The following is a 24,077-nucleotide window of genomic DNA, read 5'->3' on the forward strand; positions in this document are numbered from 1 at the left end:
AAGAAAACCATGGTGATTTTCAATGCAGCACGGAGCACGTGCACTCAAAGCAGCTAGAATAGCAAGTCGCTGTGTGAAAAACCATCCCAGTCACACGTTCCACAGCTTCGCAGCTCCAGTCCCTCTCACATCCTGTCCGCTCTTACATTAGATGCTTTGTAGCCCTGAGATTAATAACAGTTGGGAGTTCAAAGGCAGTAAATGGAACTACTTCAGTTACTCAAGCCGAAATTTAGCACAGATGTCTTCTGAAGTACACTCACCGTTCAGTCACCATCTATTCTAGGATTAGAACTGACAACATTATCTAGAACTTTGATCTTCCTTAATTGATTTAATTTACTTTGTATAAAAACACACGTTTGTATATACAAGAGCGATGGGAAACAAGTATTTACATATGATTAAATATACAAAGTCTCAGTACAGATGCTCACCTTTACAAAATAAATGATGCTAAAATCTGTCACGTTTTCTTGAAAATTTTCAGTCTCTCAGACATGAAGCTGGACCTATCTTCTTACCACAGTACATTTCATTAATAAAGCTTCTAAAAAACCCCTCCATTTACTGTGTGAGGAACACGTTACATACTAGACATGAGTATTTACTGCAAGCACATGCAATCGTAAACCAGAAAAAGTTATGAATGGTTAAGGCACAATGCTCAATTTAGTACTATACTGTGCAATTGTCAAGGTACTAACGTGTAAAGAAAAAAAACCAAGTAAGCTAGCTCAACTTAATACCATTTACTGGTAGCCTATACTGATCTTTAAAGTTTAGTCAAACATCACAAATGCATACATGACCCAAGTCAAGATCCTGTAATGTGTAGAAATATTGTCCAGGAAACCCCCAGACTGCATAATTGGATTACATGAAACGAAATACCAGATGGTAAGATGTGGCTGGTCAAATCCTTGTTCAGAAGAGCACGCTGTAAGTAAACACATACAATGACTAAAAATCCAAGTTTAAACAAATGTGACTATAAATAAGCCCAGCTGACCTAAATTCAGGAAAGGTGGAATAGCAGGGACCAATGTCACATTTGTGTGTGGATTTTCTAAAAACTGTAACATCATATCAAATCTGGTGTTTTCAATATGCTCCAGTGTGAATTTCTTTTTAACTTATTTATTAAAAAAATAGTCACCCAACCTTGTAATAAATGAAGGTGCATTAGGGGAGAAGTAGACATTCTCCAACCTCTTTAGAGACATACTTAATGTAAATGAGCACTTAGTGGTTTACTAAAAGACTGCCCACATACATAAAGCACGTGCACAAACTCTGAGAAGCATGAGGACTCAAGCTAAATGCTGTAAAAAAGAGCAAAAAATGAGAGTTAATTGGCAAATGTACTTGCCGGATATCAGATGCTACTGGTATGCGTAGGCTTTCATACAACATCAGTGTGACAGTAAAAATAGAAATATTTAAAAGGATCAAAGACTAAATAATTACGGAAGCTCCCATGTACAGCACTGAATTAAGGGGAGACAAAGTTTTAAGAAAAAAGACTGAGCACACTGAACAAGAGTACAAGTGAGATTCCAATCTGAAAATACTAAATGAGAAATTCATGCGCTGAGAGTAATCTTCCTCCGTCGAAGCGGGTAGCGTCTTCTTTCTGGTGAATCCACAGCTTTTTTTCTTTTTAGCAAAATATAAGGATTTTTACTGGTATCAGCATCTGTTGGTGTGACTTCTCCTGGCGATATGAAATTTTGGACACTGTTTTCCTCCTTCGCCTTACAACCAGCAAAGACTTCTTGCCGCAGCTTGCAGAGTTCCAAGGTTGGTTGCCAAGTTAACGCTTGGGAAAAGCCTTCTGCTCTTTCTATTAGCGCTGGGAGAGACTGCAAAAACAAACCCAAGTATCTCAAGTTACATGGGAAAAGTAATGGTTACAATGAATGAAATATGTTAATTAGATTCTGACAGGCACAAAAGCTTCAGTGTCCGCAGAGATGATCCTTATGGATGGTAGGTGAAGGTTGAGAACTCAGAACTACCAGCCGAACAGTGACAAGGGTCTGCAGTTAGAAGCCATGCAAAGAGTATGCCAAGTTTAAATGTTCCTTTATTACATCTCTAAGCTGAATAAGTATCACAGGAACACCACAGCTCATGTCTAAGTTGGTACTGAAGTAATAAATGTCACATGCTATATGAAGCTGTACGGGTCTTCAAAAGATGTTTTATTTTTCAGATGCTGCAGGTTCTAAAATCTCTGTAAAAAACATTTCCTATAGCCACAGGGTAATCTTCCTTACTACCATGTGAGGGGGAATGCTTTACAGATGCAACTTCAGCAGTCCACACCTAAAGATGTACTTGCTTCAAAAGTACACACGCAGGCTTTTTTGTACAAAACTATAACCAAGATGAGTTAGAACTCCTGTTTCATGACATATTATCAGATCAAGAAAATAAAAAAATATCCTCTTGGAGCACACAGAGATCTCACCTTCATTGCTCCACTGATCTCTTTGGATGCCATTTCTGTCACCTGCTTCAGATCTGCGATGTAAGCATCTATAGAAAAACATAAAGCCCAAATAAACTTCTGAAATGTAAATCCCTCCCCCCAATAGTGGCTATCGACTTCTTAGAAATAGGACAGAAAAGCAGTGAAGTCCCTGTATAAAACTTAAACCTACAACATATCCCTTTCATTACAACATTAAGAATGACAGCTTGTATGTTTTATCTTACTATTATTACTCCTTTATCACTCAAAATGTAGTGGTGCCTAGCAGTCTCAACTATAGCAAGCCACAAAGTTCTTCACTAGAAAACCTACAGCTTATACAAAACATGACACACAAAGGCAGTATTTGACATAAAAGAACAGTTATAAAGAAAAAAAAAAATTGTTTTCGAACCTTTCAAGCTCATATTACATTTGATAAAAATGCACAAAAGAAGGGGACTAAACACAACTGTGGAGAAAATGAGATGAAGGAAACCCGTTTTAAGGAGAAGAAAAAAATAATCTTACAGCTCCAACAAGTCAACTTTTACAATAAAGGCTACATTTTTCTCCTGGCTTAACTTACCAAGCATTAACACCATGAATAAAAAAGAACCAAGCGTAAACAACAAGAACTGCATTAATTCTGCTGGGTTAATAAGAAAAGAAAGAAAAAGAAGCTTTCAGGAACACTGAAGCAGGCAGCAGGTGCAGAATACTGGGGGAAAATGGCATATATTTGATTGCAGTAGCAATATAAGATCATCAACACAACATACGTTTTTGACGATTGATTTCCAAGCAATAATAATTCTTCACTCAAGAGTTAAACTCTTTAAGTTATTATAAAACTGTTTTGCACATTCTCCGCCATTATTCTGTCTGCAATGCCATGCCATCAACAAAAACTTAAAATCAGCAGATAAGCAAGTGTGCTCCTGGGAACTAAGCAGCCTCACCTCCACTACTATTATTTTTCTGTTTCACCAGGGTTTCACCAGTGCCTGCAGTAGAATACAATGTTAGATGGTGCACACACCCCTAAACCCTTTCAAGGTTAAACACAGCATTCTGCTTTGAAGTCAATCTCATTAGTGCTACTGAAGATAATTTAACTCAATCACTGCATTCTAGCGCAGAGTGACAGTGATCCCTTGCTGAAAATGTAGTAAGCAGCAAGAGACAGTGTTTTGTTCAATTGTCTTGTCTGCATGCCCAATGTGCTGATCAGACACGGTTTAGGAACGCATAATCCATGTACGAACACGGATGCTAAAATGCACCATCATTCAGAGTTTGGAAGGAAAACCAGTTCAACAGCAGCCTCTTTAAACATACCAGAGAGGCCTATGAATGGACATTCTCTAAAAGAAGGGTATGTCCATAATGAAGCATTCTTACAGTAGAGTATTGGGATTAGAAGACTGGTGACCCTATGAAATGGCAAGGAAGGAATTAAGTAAAAATAATTACTTGGATTATTCCAGTTACACAGGAAGACTGACACACAGTTAAATGAAATTTGCCTGCAGGAGTTCAGCTTGACATGGACAGCATTATATTCCTCAGCGTTCAAGGCTTTCCAAAACATAGGGAAATGAAAAAAGGAAACGAAAGGTATTGAGTAATCTAAACATTTTTGGTTTCTGGCCACTGTACTTGCTAAACTGGGATACATAAACTTCCCAAAGACTACATAATATTAAAATTCAGCACAAACTCTATGCTATCTTGGCTAGGACTTTGCCGTTACCAAACCTGAAAAGGCAATACCATAGTGCAAGCTGTCACTAACTTAGAAGAAGTAGTTAATTCACATCAGAAATGCATAGATCTGGACACTAGAAACCGAAAGAAACCCAGATACAAAGAGACACTTTTTACTGCTCCTGTTAGCTGCTTTGCTGCACAGGCTGGCATTTCTGGAAGCAATGTCTCCTGTTCACAAAGAGGAAATGATGCCTAGAGTGAAGTCAGATCAACAGGGGGAGAACTGGAAGATTACGCTCAGCTTCTCAAACTTTAACACCACTGCTTGTTACACCAGCTTTACATCATGTGCAGTAATCCATAGTGAGGGTTCTGTAACCACGCTTTTCAACTGAGAACAGCACTGGCAAATGCTGACATTTTTTAATACTTAAGAACAGGCAAGACAAAACTTTCAATACCTTAAGAACAGTCTCAAAAAAGTACATCCTAATCACCAATTGCAAAATACACCACCTTGTTCCAAGGAGTCTGTATAAGGAATCTTTCAAAAGCATGCAGCAAACTTAGGACTTTGTTTGCAGTTTTGTTTCTTCATCAACCCTTACAAATGACACAGGCAGGATAAACTTTGATGCCTAAAACTTACTTTGCAAGTTAGGAAAGTCAACACTGCCATCACTGAGTACTACATAACTGCTTTCAATTCCCTGAAGAAACTGACTGATTAGGAAGAGAGACTGAAGCATTTCTAGTATTCATGTAAAAGGAACACAAGAACAGTCAAAGTATAATGTCAGCGATCCATCTAGTTCCCCATCTGGCCTCCACCAGTGGTGAAGGAAAGAAGTAAGAAAACCTATTGAGGGTAGCTCTGTGACAATTTCTACCCAATACCCACACAGCCACCAGCTTTTGCCTTTAAGTACAGTGCCTAGCAGCAGACAACACTTAGAAGAGAAATAGGTACAACAAACTGATGCAGCAATACATTCAGTTATGACAAACTTCTAGCTATTTTAGTTAATTATTTTAAAAGTCAATAATTTTAAACAAGTTTAAAGAAAGCTTCTTAAACATTTACAGCTAGCCAGTAAGGTAGGCAGCGTTTCCTCAGTACAGTTGCCTTCCCCGCGAAATCTTTACCTTGAGAAGGCTGTGATCTTATGTCTTCTGGCGTTACAAAAGGCTGGTAGAGCTTCTGTATATTCAAAAAAAGAAAAATTCTGAAATATCCTCTTGGTTTAATAGATATCTAATATACACATAGCAGTCAGAACAATGGAGAAAGGCTAATACAAGGAGATGGTGGTGCAATTATTTAGATAAAGAATGTATTAGAAGTACAGTTTATAGATACTCAGTTACTGGAAATAGTGTTCTGGTTAGCACAGTGAAGTTCACTGCAAACACATCTCCAAAATCTGCTTTAGTTTGCAGAATTCTAATTATTAAAACATGAGAAGTAAACTGAAATCCAGGCATTTTGGAAGAAGCATTGCCACCTGCTGCACAACTGAGGAAAAAGAGCTGCTCTGGCTTCTAAGGAGCCATTCACGAAAACAGTACGCTTTCACAGAGGAGCAAACTCGAACAAAGGGTACATTAAGACAAAAAGCTAAGAAAAAGAAAACTATTTAAATGACTACATTCTAGCCCTGCCATTACTTATGCATGAATAAGAACACTCTCCTTCACAGACCAGGCTCTCTGGCTCTTTGGTCCTACTGTGAGTCTTGTGACTTGACATCAGTTAATTGTGACATGAAGTTAACTAATAATAAATAATGAATACAACTAATATCTAGTTATATTAATGGTGGAATTAGAAGTAACTACTGGGGAAGAAGGAAACAAAGCAAAGGCATGGGAACCTAAGTCATACCATCTGCATGTTAGTATTTTTCTCCACTTCAGGAGCTGTCCCTCAAACTTCTTCAACCAAAAACAAGCAGGAGGAAAGTTAATTATTCCTCCCTGTAGTTTTACCAGAGCAAATTTTTCACAGTTCGCACATCATCTTAGCAAGTTTACAGTAAGAGCTCCAAGCAGAAGAACAAACATTGCTTGCATTATCCTCAAACATAACAGAACGAATTGACTGAAAACCTACAGGATGATCTCTTGCTTTGGCAATTATAAGGAGATCACCACACTAAATGAGTGGTTCCCTCCAGATAAACTGCAGTTAATTCCGCGTCTTCATAGCTGCTCTTTAAGCCTCAGAAAACACGCATCACAGGAGTAACTAGGATCAAAAAAGAACATAAAAATTCCTCAACCAAAAGCAGAGAAACCACTAGTACCTTCGCAGAAGTAGCTGAGAGGGAAAAAAAAGCCACTTCATTTACAGAGATAAAGTAAAACCTTTCTATATTTTGCAGACACTTTTAATTAAAATAATCATCTAGTTGTGGCGGTGTAAAATTTGAAGAGGTCAGCAACAGAAAAAAGGTAGCGTGAGAGGCATTCAAATAACTTATCCACTTTGGGATTCAGGTAGAACATACTTCTCCTTTTGCAGAAAGATTAAAAGGTCTTGTTAATTCTTGGTGTTATGCAATAGCATATTTTATTTCGGTTTATTTTTGTTTGTTTTACATACTTGATATATTGACAAAACAGAGAGATCACAAAAGGCAATATATGTTAGAAAACATCTCAGATTTAAAACAAATATGTACCTATGCACTTTTACTTACTGTGTATCATCTATGCCTGGCTAACCTAGAGAGTTACTTACTTTTGCCAATTTTAGTCCTCAGAAATGTAACGCAGGCTCTTAACAACTTTCTAAAAATAATCCCTGTCTTCTTTAGTGTAGAATCACAGAATAGCTGAGGTTGGAAAGGGCCTCTAAAGACAGTTTAGTCCAACCCCCTACTGAAAGCAGGGCCAACTAGAGCAGATTGCTCAGGGCCTCATCCAGTCAGGCTTTTAGTATCTCCAAGGATGGAGGCTCCACAGTCTCGCTGGGCAACCTGTGCCAGTGTTTGACTATCCTCACAGTCCTTTTTTATTTTTAAATGGTTAAATGGAATTTCCTGCATTTCCATTTGTGCCCATTGCCTCTTGTCCTTTTTTTCCTTTCTCCCCATAGGAAATTGACTCCTAATTAATCAGCAGGTAAGCAAAAGGCAGGCCTAATGTAACTGCAGAAAACTTAGCAACCAAGGACATGACTCAGTTGTTTAATGCCAGTAATTACTTTACACTCAGTATCAAAAAACCAGAGAAATTACTGCACCTATTCATTAATCCACATTACTTTTTTTTTTTCCCCTTTCTTTACTGAAAGTACTTACTCAATGTAGTCATTAGCTCAACAAAAGTACTTAGGAAAACACAGACATCTTTTTAAAAGTCATATACTGCACATGATAATATCTGTATGTATCATAACATTTATGTACTTCAATCAGCCGTCAGCCAAGGATTTCAGAAACCCGGATTTGACAAGATAAATAGGTGTATACTGGCTTGTAAATCGTGAGTCATCATGCTGAAGCAATCCGCTTAAGTAACTTGCTGAACTGTGCCACAGGCCCAATTCACTCATAGTCACACCACTTTGTAGTAACCCTCATTTTACTGAAGAACAAATTAATACAAAGAAACAATTTCATTATATGACAAAGAATCAAAAGCACCTATGGGAAGGAGCTTAAAGGTCAACATTTGATGATTTATTTCTTCAAGTTACACGTGGTCAGCAGCTACTACATACAAAGGTTTTCCGAAAATCTTAGGTTACTCACCAACATCTCTTGCTCTGCTTTCATGGTTTGGATAGCATGCATCAGTATCTTTTTAGGCCACTGCTTACGCTTTGTTGTTGTCTCTACTATTAGTTCATCAAATTGATCTTCAAGAATTTTGATGCTGGAACCTAAAAATTACAAACACACAAAGTTATTGTAGGAATTCTCGTACAGTTTTTTTTTTGAGACAAAGTTATAAGGAAAAAGCTTTCAGCTTTAGATCTGAAATAAGAAATCATGCATGATTATCAATGAAGATAAAGATATCTGTCTTGCATCTCTTTGTAAGGTAATACAGAAATTGGAGCACAACTTGATGTGGACCAGTGACTTTTGAAGTAAGGGAGCCAGTGAGAACAGGGGAGGCAGAGAACTATCTGGGGAAAAACCAAAAATGTATTTTTCTCTATGCACTCCGAATCTATAAAGAAAATCTCACAAAGAAATGGTTATCTTTTGAGATAATTTTTTTCAACTAAAGAAAAGCAATGCAAGGTGCAGCAAGAAAAATGGTTTATCTGTGTGATTTACAAGCATTAAACAAACACCAACTGTCCAAACAGTAATTTGAAGCCTAACTGATTTTATATCATACAGAGCACAGATAGGCAGTTTAATTTTAAAATTCATCTATGAATTTTTGACAATATACAATGCCACCTTAATGAAACACGGTTCCTGCATCTGTAATTACTAGTCATATGGAGTTTGCAAAACAACAAAACACGTCTGCTTTCAACATCCGAGGCCCAAGAGACTGTATCTGGTAGGAGCTAACTTTCATAGCTTGCTTTTCCAATCATAACATTAGACTAAATACCTAGAACATATTTTCAGCTCCTGACAGAAGTGTTTTGACTACTGCTACCCTACTACAGGTACTCAGCTTCTTCAAGAATGCAATTAAACTTAACAATTTCAAAAGCTTAAGATAGTATTTTAAAACTGGTTTAAAAATTTAGTAAATGCCTGCACTGTCCTGACATCACACACCATCATTACAAACTATAAAAACTGAGAGTTATAGGAGAGAACAGAATTAACCAATCTTATATCCTAACTGTGTGTAACTGAAAGGTAGTGCATATTTCTATATTATTCCATCTGCACACTCCTACAATTTTGCTCCCCGGTGGAGATTTGAAACATTGACAACTGCACACTCCTACAATTTTTCTCCCCGGTGGAGATTTGAAACATTGACAACAGCTTTGCTTTTTTTTTTTTTAATTTAATTTTGCAAACTCCTTAGCATTTAAATTCACTGTCCCCACTAACGCCTTGAGCTCAACTTGCAAGCCATGCAATGTTTTCAATCTAGTGGTAAAGAATGGATTTTGAGCACCCTCTCTTGGTCGATCTGTGCAGAATCAGGTGATTGTAAGCCTCAGAAAGGCAAAATCAAGGTTTTAAGAGTTTATGGGTTTGTCTGTTTGTTTGTTTTAGGATCTCCATGAAATCATTTAAGTATAGAAAGACTTGAGCCACTGGTCAACATAAACACCGAAGGCACAAAATGCCTGATCACTTGGTGATTCACACTGGATCAGAGATAGGCAAATGAGTACATGTATGTCAAATTAAAAGGCACAATACAGTCCTTACACCTGCTTTATGCCAGCTGTAGGAAGATGACAGTATCTCAGCTGGCATAAAGTTAGACTTGTACAGACAAAGGCTAACTTACTGAAAATAACATCCAACTGGACAAAGTCTTCCTGTTAAGAAAATCCTCTTATGAATTTTTGAACAAACTGGAATTAGTTAAGTGAGCCTGAATCAGTTCATCATTTTGCATCGTGAGACCAGTGTGTTTTTGGCTTTGTAGTCAAAGGAGTTGGAGTTTTATTATTCTAGAACTACAACTGCAGAAGCCTCCTGACCAAAACACAGTTAAAGGAGCTCTTTCTCCATAGCCAGTTCAACATATCTGTATTTTCAGCTTCGTGCAACTGTAAAATGCATCAAGTTACAGGCAAAGAACATCTAATGCTAACACAGGCAAGCAAATTAATTGCACTGGAATTTTTTTTGGACACCAGACTACCAAGAATCTCCACTACTATTACTCAAAAGTCAATACTTATAAAAATATTGTATATATTACACAGATATATAACTATATAGCAATAATTATAAACATTTACTTAATTTGTAGCTTAAGTAGTAGCAACAGACATACTACTAGGGTGTCTTGATTAGAAGAGATCTTGGCCAATGTCCCTAGCACAAAACCACTCAGGCTGGAAGGGCCCTCAGGAGGTCTCTCCTGACTCAAGCCTCCTGCTCACAGCAGGGTCAACACCCAGTTCAAACCCGGTTGCTCAGGACTTTCATCCAGTTGGTTCCTGGAAGCCTCCAGTGCTGGAGACTACACAAGCTCTCTGGGCAGCCTTTTCCAATGCTCAGTTATCCTAATAGTGAATTACTACTTCCTTACATCAAGACAGAACCTCCCCCTTTAATTTATGACCCTTGCCTCTGTGCACCTCAATAAATACCCTGGCTCCATATTTTCAGTAACCTCCTCATAGGTATTGGAAGGCTGGCTTGTCTTCTCTGGGCTAAACAAGCCCAGTTCCTTCAGTCTCAACTCACAGGGCAAGTTCTCCAGTCCCCTGGCCATCTTGGCAGCCTCTGATGAACTCACTCCAGTTTATCAACAATTTTCCTATACTGGGGAGCCCAAAGATGAGTGCACTACTCCAGATGTGCTCTAGTAAGTGCAAAGGCAAATAATCACTTCCTTGGATCTACTGAGTACACTCCTGTTAACACAATATACTAGGCTGGCTCAGGGTTAGCCCGCCAGGACCCTCAGGTCCTTTTCATCCTGTACCCCTGTAGGGGGTCACCCCTTCCCAGATTTAGGGCTTTGCTTTTTGTCCTTGCTGAATTTAATGAGATTCCCACAGATGGATTTCTCCAGCCTGCTTACGTTCCCCTGAATGGGCCTGCCCTTGAGCATATTCACTGCATGCCACCGTGGTTGACATCAGTTGCAAATTGGGTGAAGGCACCTTCCATCTCCTCCTCCATGGTCACGGATAAAGACATTAAACAGAATGGGTCCCAGAACAGACACCTGAGGAACTCTGCTTGTAATCAGCCCTGAGCTAAAAGTATGAACCATTAAACACTACCCTCTGAGCTCAATGATCCAGACAGGATTCTCACCTACCTAGATCATAACATCCTAGCTTGGATGTTCTGGGACACTGTCAGTGAGTACTGGAGCAATTCCAGTGGAAGAGGGTTGGCATCCAGAGTACACGATGTATGAGAAGCAGCTGAGGGAGCTGGGTTTGTTCAGCCTGGAGAAGAGAAGGCTAGGGGGTAATTTAACTGCTACCCTCAGCTACCTAAAGGGTGGTTCTACAGAGGACAGAGGCAGGCTCTTCTCAGAGGTGCGCAGCAAAAGGATGAGAGGCAACAGATACGTTACAGTAAAGGAAATTCCAACAAGCCACAGGAAAGAAAATTTTCACCATCAGGGCAGTCAAACACAGAAACTGACTGCCCAAAGAGGGCGGGAAGCCTCCGGACTTGGATCCTCTTGCAGTGTTCTAGCTTTAAAAATAGATCACCTTACCCTATTCCATTAAATGTTGCATACTCCCTTTATTCTGATAAGAGAAGCTGATGAAATAGAACACGCTCCTTCCTAACCTCCTGAATGAAAAATCTTGCTTTGAAATATCGAATTTCTAAAAGCTTGGTGTAGACTTTCCAGCAAGACAGCTGCCATTAGACTTAGTTAAACCTTTGTTTTTCCCATCTTAATATGAAATACTTTAGGAGTCTCTAAGCTACTTTTCTCTAGTAGTCAAGAGCAGATACTTTAAAGTAGGTAGGCACCATACTAGTGACAGCTGGAACTTGTGCCTCAAGATCTATGAGAATCTTGTCAGAAGTGTCAAACAAGCAATGGTCCTTCAGATAAACCACTTTCACCTTCCCTTTTCTCTTGGATACAGGTCCCTACACGTCTTGGTTACCCTTCTTTTCGTTTATGAACACTGCTCTGCAAGAATCATGCTCCCACAGCGCAGCACTCCAGATCTTTACACGGGCACTCTGAGCTGGAGTTTGACCTTACCTGCTCTGTAAGCATCCTTACCGCCACAGACAGCTGGGGGAAAAACTGCCCGATTAAAAATATCACATGCAGAAACCAAAACAAAACCACCCAGCAGGAAAGTAATGGAAACCAACGCATACCACTCTGCAGCTCGGAGTCATCCGAAGTCTCCTCCCAGGGCTGCCCATTAATGGTAACGTTCTCCCGCACCGCTGTTTCGAAGTTCTGCAAGACACGGGAGAGCTTGAGAAGCCATCCTTCAGGCACAGGCACGCAATATCGGCAGCCGGGAAGGCCCCTCCTGCCTCGCCGCCCTGCCCGGGTTGGCCACCTCGGGAGAAACAGCTACATAAACCCGCTAAGCTAAGGGCTGACACCATGGGGTGTCTCAGCTTTATGCCGGGCCCCTGGCAGGAGCGGGTACAAGAGGTCAGAGGCGAGACCGAGTAGCGCCGGGCCTCCCTGCGCCCCGCTCCCCCCTCAGCCTCACCCAGAGCGCGTCTCCCGCGGCGGCGGGTCCGCCCGGCTGCCCCTGGGCCAGGGCCCGCACGAAGGGCGCGCAGAGCCCCATCACCTCGCCCAGGCTGCGCCGCGAGCAGCACCGCACCCGCGGGTCCCGCCGGGCGGCGGCGGCGGCCGGGCTGAGCGGCGGCTCCACGCCCACCTCCCCCGGCGGCGGCAGCGGCGGCAACAACGGCGGCGCCGGGCCAGCCGCCATTTCCCGCCTCGGACGCAGGCAAAATGCCGGCCCGGAAGCGGAACCCAGGGCCTCCCCTCCCTTTCCCCTCAGTCCTGGGCACGGTAATGGCGGCGATGGCGGGGTTGGTGGACTGCCACTGCCACCTCGCCGCGCCCTGTTTCCAGACGGTGAGGCGCGGAGGGGCGGGCGGGGGTGGCGGCGGCAGCGGCGGCGGTGGTGAGGGCGGCGGCGCGGCCCCAGCGCGGCCCCAGCACTAAGGCGGTGCGTGTCTCTTGCAGGACGTGGCGGCCGTGGTGCGGGCGGCGGAGCAGGTCAGTCGGCCGGTAGCGACCCTCTCCCCACTCTTCCCCGGCCCCACCGCCTGGCCCGGCCTCGCCTCAGCGGGGCGGGGGTTTCTGTCTGCTGCAGGCGGCGGTGTTGGCGCTGGTGGTGGTGTCGGAGCAGGCGGCGGAGTTCCGGAGCGTCGTGGCGCTGTCGGAGAGGTGCGAGGCCGGCGGGGGGGCCCGGCGCCCACCTCACGGTCGCGGGGTCCGCGCCTTGGCGGCAGCGACTGGCGGCGTGGGAGCTGACGGGGGACGCGCTGCCCCCTTTCTTGGTCAGGCCGGCCATTCTTTTTGACTTTAAACTCGCCTTCTCTGTGGTCTCTCACACTACTGATGTCTGTTCCGTGTCTAGATTCCCAGGGTTTGTTTTGCCGTGCCTGGGAGTTCACCCGGTTCAAGAGGTTTCGCCAGAGGAGCAGCGCAGCGTTACTTTGAAGGTAAGACGCAGGCAAGTTAGATTAGCGCAGCTATAAAATACTGCTGGGACTGCTCAGGGCAGACAACGGGATGCTCTGATCTGCCTGATTTAACTTCGGATCTGCCCAGTGATTTTTCTGCGCTTCTGTAATGCAGAAGACCCAGTGGACCAAATCCCAGGGTCTCTTAGCACATCCATTTGTCCATGTTAGTCCTAAAGCAGAATTGTTCACTAGAGTCATCTGGCCATATTACTGCAGTGAAAGAGTTTTAAAAATCCCAAGCGAGCGCTTTGCTTACAGCGAACAGCACATGTGTGTGTTTGCAGATGTCCCTTTGTTAGCATGTGAAGTGGAAGGCAACCGCTCGTGCCCTTAGCCTGAAAAACTTGGAGAGCTGTCTGCAGCCATTTAATGTTACCAGGCTTTTTATGGGCCTCGTTTTAATTATCTCTTCTGCTCCTGTGGAAAGATAACTTGAAATGAAGGGCCATTAAGTAAAGAAGGGAAATCCTGCAGGTTTCTAAAATCTGTCTGACCGCACAACTCACAGTAATAGCAAGTTTTAAGGTACAGAATTTAAGAACAATGAAGGAAACTCCAATTTAATCAGAATGCTGAGTTCATACCCCTTTCATCTTGTAAGGGCAGCAAGGGTTGCATCTTTAATTTGTTCTTGCAGGATCTGGATGCTGCATTGCCGCTTATAGAACTCTACAAAGATAAATTGGTGGGGATTGGAGAAGTAAGTAGAATACCATAACTTGTTTAAATGTCTATGGCTTTGGCAGCATCTGTCACCAGAATTACAGAAACTTGGTGAATACTTAGTTTTGTGTATGCAATAAGTATTGCTATCAGTCTGAACTGAAGTGCTAAGTCTGATTTGTGATTCTCTTAATGTGCTTTTCTTCATAGATTTGCCTGATTCCCTCTTTTCCTTCATTGTCATTATTAGGAAATAAATGGCATTTATGCTGGTGGATTTAGTAGGAAGAATTGCATAATTATGCTATATCGTCTTATATGCAAATGTCCTTTGACCTATTCTCTGATACAGTGAAGTGTTGAGTCACATTGTTATCCTCATTCAGATTCTTCCTGCCTTCTTCCCTGATGAAGTTAGGCTAAGCTACGATTTCAGTACACCTCACCAACTTGTACAGTCTTTTTTTCTTGTGATCCCTCATCTGTCTGTATACATGTGCTGTCTCCTGTCTTAAATTTGTTTATAAACTAATTGAGGCTTGAAAGCTTTAGGGTAGAGTCTGCCTCTTTTGTGTGTTGGTACTGGAGGGACTTATGGCTGGTTCTGCACTGGCTGCAGAAAAAGCAGTTATTGCCAGAGCTTTGTAGCTAAAGTTGCCATGTTGTACTTGTACTGTATATCAGAGACTTTGGATGGTGTAACTGTGAATGGGGCTGCTTTGACAAACTTTAAATTTTGCCTGAACATGTTTAAATCAAAAAAGTATAGAATTAATGGGTAATTTTTGCTAGAGATAGGACTAAAGCTACAGGTTCAGGTCAGAAATTTTACTTGTATTGGAGATCCAGATTTGAGATTTAATCTGAAATAATATTCAATAGAATATAAAACCCCAGAAAGCCAGTTAGATATTAAAATGTTAAATACACTTGTTAATAACTATCTGCTCACAAATGCTTTCATAGTTGGAAAGCTTATGGTTGAGAATGGTTTCCTTTCTGAGTTAAGCTACAGTTGAGCTCATTTTAATTGCAGTCTAGTATATATATTTTGAAATGCCTTGCAGTTTTGAAGCATTTTTTGCCTTTATATGTGGTATTGTGGTTTAGTCAAGTGTTAGGTCTGTAAAACTTTTTTCACTTTTCTTCTTGTACTGTAGGTTGGACTAGATTTCACTCCCAGATTTGCCAGCACGGATGAACAGAAGGAAGGACAAAGACAGGTTTTGATCAAGCAGATTGAGTTAGCAAGAAGACTGGATTTGCCTTTGTAGGTTTTGTTTATACTAGTAGGAGAATTTGCCAGATCTCAGTAACATGTGGAAATATTTCCCAGCATTTAGAGTTACTAAGAGCCCATAGAACTTTTCTTACATGGATTAAACTGGCATTAGTGTCCTGTCAGCCTCCTGTTTGAGATTTAATTAAACAATTTTCCCTATGTTTGCACTTGAATACAGTGGTCTTCTGTGTCCTGTCTTTGCTATGTTGTTCCTATATCTTCATTGTATATATGAATCATTTTAGCTACATCTCTAGATTTTTTTCCTGATAAAAGGTGTAATACAGATTAATTATTTTCTTCCCAAGCTGCTGTTAGTTTGTTTGTGTTTACAAAAAAATAAGTATTTTACTGAATTTCCTAATGCCGGGTCTCTCCTTGCTGTGCAGAAATGTTCATTCCCGCTCAGCTGGAAGACCAACCATTAATCTCTTAAAGGAACAAGGTATGTTTTTAATGCATTTTCTCCATCATGGCTTTTGTCAACAGAATTTCTTCAGTTGTGCCATGTCCTCACATCATTCTGTGTACGTGAAACTTGGGAGAAATAGTGCAGAGATTCTGTATTCATTCTTTACGGGACCGAGGTCCCATTGGAAGCTGACATTGCAGACCTACAGTAAACACCGCTAACTATTTGGTTTGCTGCTTTTCTCTGAGGTGCTACAAAGGTGTTGCTCCATGCATTTGATGGGAAGCCATCTGTAGCGATGGAAGGGGTGAAAGCTGGATACTTCTTCTCCATTCCTCCTTCCATTATAAGGAGCGAACAGGTAAAGTTTAAAGGGGTTTGCTCCTTCTTGGTGCTTGGGGATTGCAGGTGATAGCTGACAGCTTATCTTGACAGCAAACATGACTGTTTTCACTGTGCAGCTCAAAAATATGCTTGTTTTTTAAGCCTGTACAGCTTGAACTGGGACTAGCAGTACTCGCATATGATTGCTGTCAGCTGACACTTCTCAATAGAAGTTTCAGTTGCTTACAGCATTGCACATTTTTACTTTGGCTAAATTTCTACCTGAGGCTTTTGCCTTTAGCTAGACTTGGGGGGAAATTTTGGCTAAAACAGTTCAGCTATTCCTGAGAAAAAAGGGTTAAGAAAATAGGCATTTTTTTGTCATTTTAATGTGGTTTTTGGTGAACTCTTCTTTGGAAGGTTCTGTCACTGTACTGTTTTGGAGTTAGGGACTTGACACATGGAAAAGGACTAGTTTCTATCTCTGTGGTATGACACTTTCTGTTCAAAAGGAAATCTGCTCACAATTCGCTAAGTTACAGACCTTTGAAAAATTGTGATTATCACAAGGTGCGCCCAGCAAAGCAGCAGCTAAATTGCTTAAAGACGGCATTGCTCAGGTTCAGCCCTTGATTTGGTGAGACTGCTCTTTTAATTTCTACTCTGGGCTGCCGCAAGCTATGCTAACTTTTTATTTTGGGGTAGCAGTCTGTTTCCATCTTGCACCATCATTGCTTTCTGTGATAAGCTCAGGAAACGTAAGAAAGGAAAAGGCACGATTCAAGTGGAGAGGGTGTAAGGGATGGATATAGATGGGGATGAGGTTAGGAACTTGGAGAAAGGAAAGCAAACTGGGGTTGAGGGGTAAAAGCAGAGATGGGAAAAAGGTACACAAATATATATACAGAAAAACAGCAAATTAAAATTGCATTGGCAACTCTAAATATCGGGTATTTTGTGCAATATACCTACATGATTTAATAAATAACAATGGATGCAGTGTTTAGATAATAGTACTTCAGATGTTTAGAAAACAGGATAATCCTATTTTGAAGGGACTTCTTGAGCAGCTCCTGGTATTCTTGCTTCCATTCTGAAATTGTTGATAAAATGCAGACAGTGGCACCAGTCTTTTGACATTGCTTTTAAATGCAGAGGATATCCTCTCTTCATCCATTTTTTCCCACAGGTCTAAGTGCATAAAGCATTTAATAGCTGTCTTATTTTCTTCAAGAAGCAGAAGCTTGTGAAACTGTTACCTCTGGAAAGTGTGTGCTTGGAAACTGACTCTCCTGCTCTGGGGCCTGAAAAACAGGTAAATGATAGAGGGGAGGCACTTCTATGTATGCATATCTAAACCCACACCTTATGGAGGTGAGTTACTGGCACAGGAGAGTGAAGTAGTCTAAGCATGGGTACAAGGGACGAAAGAGGTTGCCAAGTGAAAATTTTGAGGTGAACAAGTCAGTGTTCCTGAGGCAGGGGAAGGAGAAGAAATTCCAGGAATGGGCAAAGGGGAAAATAATCCAAGAAGAATAGATACATGTAATTTCTCTGGCACACATGCCACAATGTGACTGAAGTTTTGTCAGGAAGTAGTGAATCTGAAACACGTGTGATCTGTAGGGATCTGTAATTTGGTCTGGGTTTGTTTGTTTTCAGGTGAGAAACGAACCAAAAAATATTTACATCGCTGCAGAATATATTGCCAAAATTAAAGGAATTCCAGTTGAAGAAGTTATAGAAGCGACTACACAGAATGCACTGAAAGTATTCCCCAAACTTCGGAACTTTCTTCGGGTATAGATTCAGAAACTGAAATATATGATGTTGCAGAAACTATTATTTATGGTGTAATTAATAAAAGCAATGTGCATCTTGTCTTAAAGTGGTGTTTTGCTGTTGGAAAGTTCAAGAAGTGAGCAGAGTGTTATATAGATGCATAGGACGAATATAGGGAATTTCTCAAAGACCTTTGGTATGCACCATCATCATCTCTTGGATGTGGTGAAGACAGGTTGTTCATTTGCATCTCATGTCTCCAAACGAGTATTTTGTAAAGAGCAGCACCATAAAATTGTCAGTTTAGTTTCTCGGACTCCTTGCTCAGCTGCTCCTAGTCTGGGAGATGGCTAATGTGCTGTGCTTAATGTCCCACTCATTCCTTAATTTCTGCTGACTGAAAGTCACATGGTTGTGGGCCCACTCATAATACAAAAGCTCCTCTTAGGACTTGCAGGCTGTACGTCCCTTTCTGAGCCATTAAAAAAAATCCAGCTGGATGGACATTCTCTGTATGCCGTGTTGACTGGGCTTTTTGAGTGGTACAGAAGCAACACCTCTGATTTCCTTCAAAATACAGTTGGAAGGAAAGAATTACAGCCCGTCTACTCCTTCTCTCCTTTTCCCTTGTATACAGTAACTTAACAGTTGCTCACATCTTGGCTATTTTGAGAAGGATTTGCTTTGGTTTTTTTATGTTTTATTTTTTGAATCATATTTAAAGGAAAAAGCCTGGGTTTGGTCTTATTTCAAGGACTTACTCTTCTGACTGCTCAGTATCAGGAGATACAGGATGTGAAAGGGAGACAAGACCAATTTTGTGAGATCTTGGAGGTACCTGTCTGCTGTGGATTCTGTTATGTTGGCCAGTGTCCTAAAAACTGAATCTTGTGCTCCGTCACAGCTTCTGTGTGGATGTGGGCCTGTTGAAATACTGATCAAAATTTTGCTGACTATAAGCCAGCAATGAATGAGGTGAGTTACATATGACACTCAGTTCTTGAGGGTCACTAGGGAAGCAGAGGCTTTGTCTCCTTAGGGGGAGTTTTACTAGCTCAGTGAAGAAAACACAAGAGTATTAACTTAGTCCATGACCACCTCAGGTACAAAATCATGCATCATACCAGCTGATGGTGAGAGCATTTGGCTTTAAGATTTGGGCATGTGTCTTCAATGTTTCAGGTGCCTATGTGATTTTTCAGATTAGACTCCTTCCTGTCTTCCTGGTTAGAGCATCTTACCGGTTGCCCCTTTGCAAAATGGTTTGTAATGCCCTGTTCTGAAATCATCTGATGTCTGCCTTCTGGGGTGTAGGACTGCAAGGCAAGGGTTTGGGTATTTTTTTCCTGTTTGAGGAGGATGCAGGTGGAGAAGGTATCAGCTCCCAGATAGGAGGGAAAAAAAATGGGGGGAGGAGGGGAGCAAAAGCTTGTAATGTAAGCAATACCCATCTTAAACTTCTGGTTTCCTCTGTGTTTTCTTCCTCAATTTCTTAAAACCACATTGTGAGGAGGTTTTTTTGGTGTCTTTAGCAGAACAGCTGTGGTGTTCTGCTTTTTGCCCAGAGTTAGCTTATTAAGTTTAAATGTATGTTCCTGAACAGTTTTCAGCCTGCAGCAAACAACCAAACTTGAATAATTTTTCTCTATTACAATGTGTATTCAGAGCAGCAAACACCTGAATCTTTGCTGAATGTTTGACCCAGAGTAGTTAGAGCCATTTGTTATCCTGGATAACAGGAGGAAGGATCCTGGGAGGAAGTGTGGTTTCTGAGCTGGAAAACATTATTGACCCCTCAGCAGTCATCTTGTGTCTTTACCTTGAAAGGGGAATTTAACAGAGAGCTAATGCCTGGTCTGGAGGTGCTTGGGAAGGCAGGACGGCTCGTGGGGGAGCTGTGTGGCTGCGCACCATGAAATCCTCCGTCCCCACAAAAGCTGACCTTAGCAATATCAGTGTGTGTGCTGAACCCTGTTGCAGCCTCTCAGGTTGTCTGGACAAGCCATGTCCCCTCCTGTGTAGCATAGGACACTGGAGTGGCCAGGGATGTACTGGAGGAAGGACCCAGTGCAAATTTAGCTGGATGCAGTGTTTAGCTTTTGGGAAACCTAAGGGGAAATGAGAGAGAAAGCACAGAGTTAGTGGAGACCCAACTTTTCTTTTCAGTTATGCCATTAATTTTGGGGGATACTAACAGCCCCGGTGACCGCTGTCTCACAGAGATGGAATGGCACAGATGGTTTGCAGCAATATGGAAAGCGGTAGGTCCCAAGCTCCATCTGATACCTTTAGCCATCACCTTTCCCTGGGACGCTACAAACAGCAGATCTGATTGCACTTTGTATGACTCCTCATGTGTCTCTATCTTGCAGGATGTACGTGATGTGATAGAAAAATAAAGAAAGGTTTGTGATTGCTTGGCATAATTAGTGCCTTCAGAGTGCCTTGCTTGTTAGTCAGTGCTCTGTTATTGATGCAGCTCTGGCTAGTACAGCTTCTGCCAGAAAAAAAAAGCCCCATGTCACTCGGTTCTTTCCAGGCTTAAAATAATGCACGCAGATGCACTGTGTGCACTAGGGACTCCCACACGTGCAAGGGCTTACAGTGAGCGCATAGCTTAACACCAGCCATAAATAACAAGGGGGATGCAAGGGTGACGGTAATAACGTGAAGTATTTTCCATAGGCTGAGATGTGGAGCTTGTAGATCTATAGAGCTTCTAAAGAAGATTTGTCTGTTGATAGAGAAAATAGTGGACTGGTGTATGCCATCTGTGGCTACCAAATCACACAGAGGTACTTTGCACCTTCCTTGTTCAACGAGCACCTTGAATCAGTAGCAGGAGCTGGAAGGACGCTGAAATTGCAGTTCCTCAGCTGGCTGATGTCGTCACCCTTTCAGCACCCATGCCAAGCTGTTTGCAGGACTCGTGTGGAACAAAACTGAAGTGATTTTGCCTGAAGGCCAAGCAACTTGCAAGAGTGGAGTGGGTATAGTAGAATTAAAAGGTTGAACGTAAGTCACTTGAACTCTTCAGATCCTGGAAATCCCCTCTGAGTTCAGGACTGACAGCTAAGAGTCTAAGGGCTCTATCTGTGCTCACTCAAATAGTCTTTGGAGGGCTGCAGGTGGATCATCCTCCCAGGGCCTTTCTTCTGAACTTGTTTTAGTCATGGACTAACAGGGCCTGAATCTGCTGAGCTCTGGGACAAACTGCAAGGGTGCTGAGGTTTTCCAGATTTTGACATGGGAACAAGTGAGGAGATGGTGATGAGGCCAAGTGGATGATATGCTGTTTAATCCTGCTGTTTATTGTGATAAGAGTTTAAACAAATTGACCAAAGACTTTTACTGGAGGTGCTTCCAAAAGGCTCCTATGCAATGCATAGATAGGCTCTTTAGAGGCAAAAGCAAATAAATAATTGGCTGGAAATGCAACTTTCATCACTAATGAACTTCTGCTTTTGTTTGTTTTTTCATTAATGCAGACTGGGGTTCGATCCTTTGTTCCTGTTACAGAGCAGGAAAGTGAATTTGAGGGTCACTGGCTTTGCAGAAAGGTTTGTTGTTCTTCTCTTTGCTTTCTATATGCAGTACAAAGATATAGCTGAGATCAAAGAAAGGATACGAATTGCCATAACACCTAGTTGTCTCAGCATTTTCCTATTCAGCAGGTGGTTATCCATCCGTTCATTTCCCCTGCTGGGGTTGGCTTTTCTACCAGTGTGAATCGGTTGGGGCACGGAGATGATAACGCTCACTGCACTGCGTGGTGGCCCCACCATGCAGTGAGGGCAAAGTACCTCCTCCAGTGCCTGGCAAATTTTTATGCCCCTCTTTGAGCTTCTGTGAATGACAAAACAGTGAGAAAACATAGTGAGGATCATGGCACCTGATGAGGATCAGGACCATGAACCTGATGAATGTGCCTAGGGCAGGAACTGATACCCGTCTCCCCAAATGCTCCACACTGTGCACAGAGAGATGCTGCCAACGGGGTGCTTAATGCAAACACAGGAGATCAGTGCCGCTACCGTGCCCAGGTCTGTTGATGAAAACGGTGGTGTGGCTCACCTGGAAAAGCAGAAGCAATGAGGCACTGAGACAAGGAGTCTGTAGGAGCAAGGTTTAGCCCCTCTGTGCCCTAGAAAACAGCATAATGAGCAGTGCCTGCGTGTGGCTTGGCTGCCGCAGAGGGCTTTGGTGCACAGAGCCACTGGCGCGTGGAGTGCTTGTCATGTAGTAAGTGCGCAGGCGGCATCAAGGAACTTAAGGCAAAGCTGAAAAAAAGTCTAGAGAAGTGGCACATGCACAGAACAGGAAGATCTGGCCTGCTTTCAAAGGGCTGTGGTCTGAAGAGCAAGCTACTTCTGCGACGGCACTTGGGGACGTATCTGATGTCCTACCAAAGCGACAGTCAACATCAAAATATATGGATTTTGTCTGCAATGCCTGGGCAAGGTAATATGTCTACATACACTGCCTTCAAGGGCAGGCGAGGCGGCTGTGTGGCGTCCACGGTCAGTGGCTGCATACAGATGAGCCTGGCCTGCCACGGCAGAACACCGGCGCCGCGGCGTGGCTGAGCAAACCTTCAGCTTCCCGGCACGGGAGTACAGCTGCCTGAAAGATCACGAAGCAGCACCGACATGGAGGGAAGCAGGGCCACATTCCCCTGTTTTGGAAGTGCAGGGGGTGAGACATGGAAAAGTCACAACATAGGCAGTGTGATCAAACCCGTGATGCCCCAGAGGTATCGCCTGGCAGGCAGGCTGGGTCAGCGCACGGACTGTGTCTGGGGCTGGCTGCTAAAGCCTGCCTGCAGAGGTGGGAGAGCTGTTCGTGCTCCTCACTCTGCTTAGTCCCTATTGATGAAGCCTGTAGTGCTAAACAGCAGCAGAGCTGTGCCCTGTGGCACCGCGATGGGTGTCCTCTCCATCTGCTGCAACGTCCCTGTGGCTGCTGGCACTTGCTGCACCTGGGCCACGCTTGCTGCCAGGGAATAACAGCTGACATGTCCCTGCCTCCTCCTGCCCCCCAAAGACATCCTGACTCCGTCACTGCGTGTTTTGGGGTTCATCTGATTCAGAGCCGAGCAGATGGGCAGTGCAGCGCCAGTCTAGGTGAGGTGCCTGGCTCCTTCCCACATGTATTTTGTATTTCTGTGACACGGTGTGAACACTGGGTTTAACTTCTTTAATATGTACATTCAGATTTTGCATCCGCTATTTTGGCTGTGCCAGGGCTGTATGCTTTGTCACCAAAGAGTGCAAACAGACACTTGGCTCCTTGTCAGTGCCCAACTGCAGCTTAAATAAAGTACAGATGTCCCACGTTGATAGAAGACAAGTTATCTCGCGAGCAGCACAACCAATAAAGCTTTTTTCCCCCAGGGGTTTATGACCTCCTCACCACAGCAATCCCAGTCTCCTACCCGTGTCCTGTGATGCTCCCATTACGGCCCAGCACTCCCGGTGCCGCATTTCCAGCTCCCTGTGTGTCTCCCTGATGCCTGCCGTGGTACCACCGGCTCCTCCTCGTACCCTCTGGGGTCTGCCTGCCACAGTACCTCAGCTTTCTTCTGTGTCCCTGTGGCCTCCCTGTAATTCCCCAGCTCTCTTCCATGTTGCCTCCCTGCACTTGTTGGATTGCTGTTTAGGCAAGAAATAGCACGTGCTGAGATTAGTCCAGAGCTGGGTAGGTTGTGTTTGATAGCTGCGGCGTCAGACTCAGCAGGTGGGTGTGTGCCTCCTCTTGGTAACCTTGAGGGGGAACGGAGAGGGTTGGTGTCATCTACATGGCCACCAACTCTCACAAACCTTGTAGGAACTTTGTATGTCCAAGAGCTCTGTCCGTCTGCCAAATTTTGCTGACCCTTGTCAAAAACTGTGAGTTGTGGATGTGGACTAGAAGACAGCATGACCATGTTAACTGATTTCCATAGGAATGTGTGTATGTTGGATACTGTGTCTCCCAGGTGGAATTGGACCTGCTGAGGGACCTCCTAGGTCTGCTCAGAACATGACCACTGGTGAACCCGTGAAATGGAAAGGACCTGGGATTATCTAGCAGGAAGGTCTGTCTTTGTGAAGTGCA

The 24,077-nt window shown here is 42.9% G+C and overlaps 2 protein-coding genes across 5 annotated transcripts; one reads left to right on the plus strand and one right to left on the minus strand.

Annotated features, from left to right (window-relative positions):
- Positions 1–64: 64 nt before the first annotated feature.
- Positions 65–12,752, minus strand: NSL1 (NSL1 component of MIS12 kinetochore complex). The gene is made up of 6 exons (XM_072856907.1): positions 12,525–12,752; positions 12,175–12,259; positions 7,951–8,081; positions 5,339–5,393; positions 2,477–2,544; positions 65–1,865 (listed from the first exon to the last, which is right to left on the minus strand). The coding sequence occupies exons 1-6, from the start codon at positions 12,750–12,752 to the stop codon at positions 1,587–1,589; spliced, it is 846 nt and encodes a 281-aa protein (XP_072713008.1). The 3' UTR covers positions 65–1,586.
- Positions 12,311–18,087, plus strand: TATDN3 (TatD DNase domain containing 3). Of its 4 annotated transcripts, none has more exons than XM_072856906.1 (10): positions 12,311–12,463; positions 13,013–13,045; positions 13,143–13,216; positions 13,410–13,494; positions 14,156–14,218; positions 15,342–15,451; positions 15,853–15,908; positions 16,124–16,236; positions 17,434–17,514; positions 17,862–18,087. In XM_072856906.1, the coding sequence occupies exons 1-10, from the start codon at positions 12,413–12,415 to the stop codon at positions 18,003–18,005; spliced, it is 810 nt and encodes a 269-aa protein (XP_072713007.1). In that variant the 5' UTR covers positions 12,311–12,412; the 3' UTR covers positions 18,006–18,087. The 4 variants fall into 4 exon arrangements, with proteins under 4 accessions (XP_072713007.1, XP_072713006.1, XP_072713004.1 ...); XM_072856905.1 differs by lacking the exon at positions 12,311–12,463 and adding an exon at positions 12,717–12,835; XM_072856903.1 differs by lacking the exon at positions 12,311–12,463 and adding an exon at positions 12,776–12,901.
- The last annotated feature ends 5,990 nt before the right edge of the window (positions 18,088–24,077 follow it).

Source organism: Ciconia boyciana, chromosome 3 (genome assembly GCF_034638445.1).
Source record: "Ciconia boyciana chromosome 3, ASM3463844v1, whole genome shotgun sequence".
Taxonomy (NCBI): Eukaryota; Metazoa; Chordata; class Aves; order Ciconiiformes; family Ciconiidae; genus Ciconia; species Ciconia boyciana.

Bases quoted from the DNA above. Each gene is read 5' to 3' on its own strand.
- NSL1 (XM_072856907.1), bottom strand. From the start codon at position 12,752: ATGGCGGCTGGCCCGGCGCCGCCGTTGTTGCCGCCGCTGCCGCCGCCG. The intron at 12,260-12,524 runs GTGAGGCTGAGG...CGTGTCTTGCAG, and splicing joins CCGCGGGAGACGCGCTCTGG to AACTTCGAAACAGCGGTGCG. The intron at 1,866-2,476 runs GTGAGATCTCTG...TTGTTTTTGCAG, and splicing joins AGATCAGTGGAGCAATGAAG to TCTCTCCCAGCGCTAATAGA.
- TATDN3 (XM_072856903.1), top strand. From the start codon at position 12,776: ATGCCGGCCCGGAAGCGGAACCCAGGGCCTCCCCTCCCTTTCCCCTCA. The intron at 15,452-15,852 runs GTAGGTTTTGTT...CTTGCTGTGCAG, and splicing joins AGAAGACTGGATTTGCCTTT to AAATGTTCATTCCCGCTCAG. The intron at 15,909-16,123 runs GTATGTTTTTAA...CTTTTCTCTGAG, and splicing joins TAATCTCTTAAAGGAACAAG to GTGCTACAAAGGTGTTGCTC.